Source organism: Echinops telfairi, unplaced genomic scaffold (assembly GCF_000313985.2).
Source record: "Echinops telfairi isolate 266 unplaced genomic scaffold, ASM31398v2 ScPeMD7_655;HRSCAF=1070, whole genome shotgun sequence".
NCBI classification, from domain to species: domain Eukaryota; kingdom Metazoa; phylum Chordata; class Mammalia; order Afrosoricida; family Tenrecidae; genus Echinops; species Echinops telfairi.
In genome coordinates this window covers 25,876,594-25,879,967 of record NW_022104553.1, presented here as the reverse complement: position 1 = coordinate 25,879,967, position 3,374 = coordinate 25,876,594, and the positions used below count along the sequence as shown (strand labels likewise).

The window sequence follows — 3,374 nt, the reverse complement described above, 5'->3', positions numbered from 1 at the left end:
CTCCCGGTGACCCCAAGTCTTACCGAGTAGAACTCAGCTCCTGGGAATTTCTTGGCACGTAGGGTCACCATGAGTCCGGAGTCAACTTGATGACCATGGGGGGAAAATTTTTTTTTAAAGACCAGCAATCTTAGTGCAAGCAAATCACCAGGCCTTTTCTTCTGCAGTGCTGCTGTGTGGATTTGAACCGCCAGCCTTCTGGCTAGGAATCTAGTGTTTCTTTTTCGTGGTTTTGCATCACCCAGGAAGTTAGCTGGGGCCAACAATTAAGGAGGCAACATTTCTGTTTGGAGTGGTGACAACATTTTGGAGACAGTGTGACAAACGCCGCTGGGTTGGATACCTGACAATGGTTAAAACGACAAATTATACCTACACATTTTGTAAGGCGGCACTCATCCCTAAATTTAATGCCCATCTCCTGTCACCTTGCTGGGCCTGTTTCCTGGTCTCTAGAGGGGAGACAATGCCAGCCTCGCTTCTTAAGACTGGCCGACTGTTCATTCATTCAGCAAAATTTTATTGAGCCTGGGAATCCACAAGGTCAGCAGTTCAAAACCAGCAGCAGCTCCTAGGGAGAAAGATGAGGCTTCCTACTCCCATAAAGTCACAGGCTGGAAAACCCACAGGGCCAATTCCACCCTTTCCTGTAAGGGTCGCTGTGAGTGGGGATGGACTAGGTGGCAGCAGATTTGTTTGGCTTTGGTACTAAGCGCTTAGCAAACTTCAAGGTGACTGGGAGGGCAGGGGGCTAAGCAAGGACCAAACAGAGAAAGGTCCTTCACTGCCCTCTAGTGGAAGAAACAGACAGTACACACACTATGTGCACATAAAAAACACCTGGACTAGCTTCCTATGTATGCGTGCTGTACACGAGGGGGAAGTGAATTGTTCACGTGGGTGTGTGAGAAATAGGGTAATACGTAAGTAAAATGGACAGAATGTCGAATGGCACATAGATGAGCTGACTGACCCAAGGCAGGAAGGATGGAGTTCCTGCTTGAGACAGGCCCATAGGAACCTCCTTGAGGGAGGCATGGGAGCCCTGGTTGTGTAGTTAGTGGTGACCTGTTGGATTGGGATCCACATGGTCAGAGTTCAAAACCACCAGCCGCTCTGCGGGAGAAAGGCAGAGTCTCAGAAACCCACAGGGAGGTCACTGTGAGTTGGCCTTGACTCAGTGGCGGTGAGTTTGTTTTAAGAGCGACATGGGGGAAAGGGGTGGGGGCGTCAGGAAGTGGAATAGCAAATTGCAAAGTGTGGTGGGTTACACAATGGGCTGCTCACCACAAGGTCAGCAGTTTGAAACTACTAACTGCTCTACAGGAGAAAAATGAGGTTTTCTTTTATTAATTATATATATATATATATACAGGAGAAAAATGAGGTTTTCTTTTATTAATTATATATATATATATATATATACAGGAGAAAAATGAGGTTTTCTTTTATTAATTATATATATATATATATATATACAGGAGAAAAATGAGGTTTTCTTTTATTAATTATATATATATATATATATACAGGAGAAAAATGAGGTTTTCTTTTATTAATTATATATATATAATTAACCGTTCCCAGACACAAAAAAACACCTACCAAATCTTACTAAATAAAATGAGGTTTTCTACTCCCATAAAGAGTTAGTCTCAGAAACCCAGAGGGGCAGTTCTACTCTGCCCTATAGGACTGTATGAGTCAGGTTAGACTCAATGGCAGTGAGTCTGGGGGGGTTTTGAGATGCAATTTGGTGTGACTGAGGAACTGCAAGGGGGCTGTGGGGGCTGCAGCAGGGGACTCAGTAGGAGTAGGAGGAGATGTAAGGATGGGGCAGATGGGGAGGTCTTTGGTTTGACCCTCAGTGAGGTGGGAGCTGTGGGTGGGGTCTGAGCAGAGGGCTGTGTGATAGGAGGTTGACTGTAACAAGGCTGTGGTGAGCGATAATACAATTGGGAGTGAGGCCCTGTGTGGTGCTTGGCTGCTAACAGAAAGGTGGGCAGTTCAAGTCCATCCAGAGACACCTTGGAAGAGAGCTCATGACCACTGGAAACCCTGTGAAAAGCACACGTGGAGACACGTGAGTAGGGGAAACGTTAGATATCTGACATAAAACCGCTGGTGGCATAGTGGTTACATGCTGGGCTGCTAACCGCAAGGTCAGCAGTTCGCGTACACCATTTGTTCTACAGGAAGAAGATGAGGCTTTCTACTCCTATAAAGAGTTACAGTCTTAGAAACCCACAGAGATAGTCCGACCCTGTCCTACAGGGTAGCTATATGACAACTTCATGACAGTTAGGGTGGCATGCCTGGCACTGCAGCTCATGTTGTTATGGGCGTCACTGAGTTCATTCCAACACACCAGGGACCCTATGTGACAGAACTGCTTCTTGGCTGTCATTTTACAAGATCAGGTCTCCTGGGTCCCTCTCCCATAAAGGTAAGAGCAACTGGATGGATCCACCAGGCTCCTTAGGCGAAGAATAGCTCAATTCACCCTCACAGCCACCAGCCACCACACACTTAGCATCTCATGTTCCAGAGGAGGAAATGGAGGCACGGAGGGGCTGAGCGGCTTGCGGAAGTGGGTTTCACACGTACGTAGTTTACCTGGACTCTCCTGCTCCTCACTCCCACCCAGTACAGCCCTGCAGAGGAGCCAGTTGAGGCTAGGCCTGGCCATTGCAAGTTGGTGAGTGTTGGTGAGTGTGGTCTTACAGCTCAATCCTGCTGGGAGACCAACACTGAGGCCCAGGGGAGTTGAAACCAACAAGTGGGCCCGGGCAACCAACCAGGACAAGGTGGTGGGTTGCGCAGTGCAATCAGAGCGCACCCTGGGCATGTGGATCTCGTGCCCACCTCCGATCTAACTCCGATCCCCTCTGACAGGGCTTCCTGGTCAGCGTCCTTTACTGCTTCATCAATAAGGAGGTAGGGAACCTTCTTCTGGACCTCTGGCGGCAGCCTAGGGAACGACCCGCAGGGTGCCAGATCTGAGCCTAATCGTCCTTTCAGGTTCAGTCGGAGATCCGCCGAGGGTGGCACCGCTGCCTCCTGCACCGCAACCTTGGGGTGGAGCTGCACCACCAGCCGCAACGCTCCTCGTGGACGCTGCCCAACAACCTTGGCCCTGGCGAGATCCCCTCTGGCCACACTGCATCCTCAGGGGTCCTCCCGGAGGCTGGGGACGAGGCCAGCAGAGTCTCAGAAAGTTACTGCTAGGCGGTGGGATTAGCATGTATTTATTGAGCATCTACTGAGTGCCGGGCCTGGCGTGTGGGTGGGAGGCTGAGGAAACCTGGGTGAATGAAAGTAAAGACTAGGGCCCTTGCAGTCCTGGCCACAACAAGGGGAGGCCCCAACACTTA

At 49.7% G+C, this 3,374-nt stretch overlaps 1 protein-coding gene across 1 annotated transcript in view; it reads left to right on the top strand.

Moving 5' to 3' along the window:
* GIPR (gastric inhibitory polypeptide receptor) overlaps positions 1 to 3,344 on the top strand; it is a 26,916-nt gene extending 23,572 nt beyond the window's left edge. Inside the window, exons 8-9 of the mRNA XM_013006619.2 lie at positions 2,896 to 2,937; positions 3,022 to 3,344. Of these exons, the coding sequence (XP_012862073.1) occupies positions 2,896 to 2,937; positions 3,022 to 3,228 (249 nt within the window). The 3' untranslated portion in view covers positions 3,229 to 3,344. The remainder of the gene's footprint in view (positions 1 to 2,895; positions 2,938 to 3,021) is intronic.
* Positions 3,345 to 3,374: the final 30 nt, after the last annotated feature.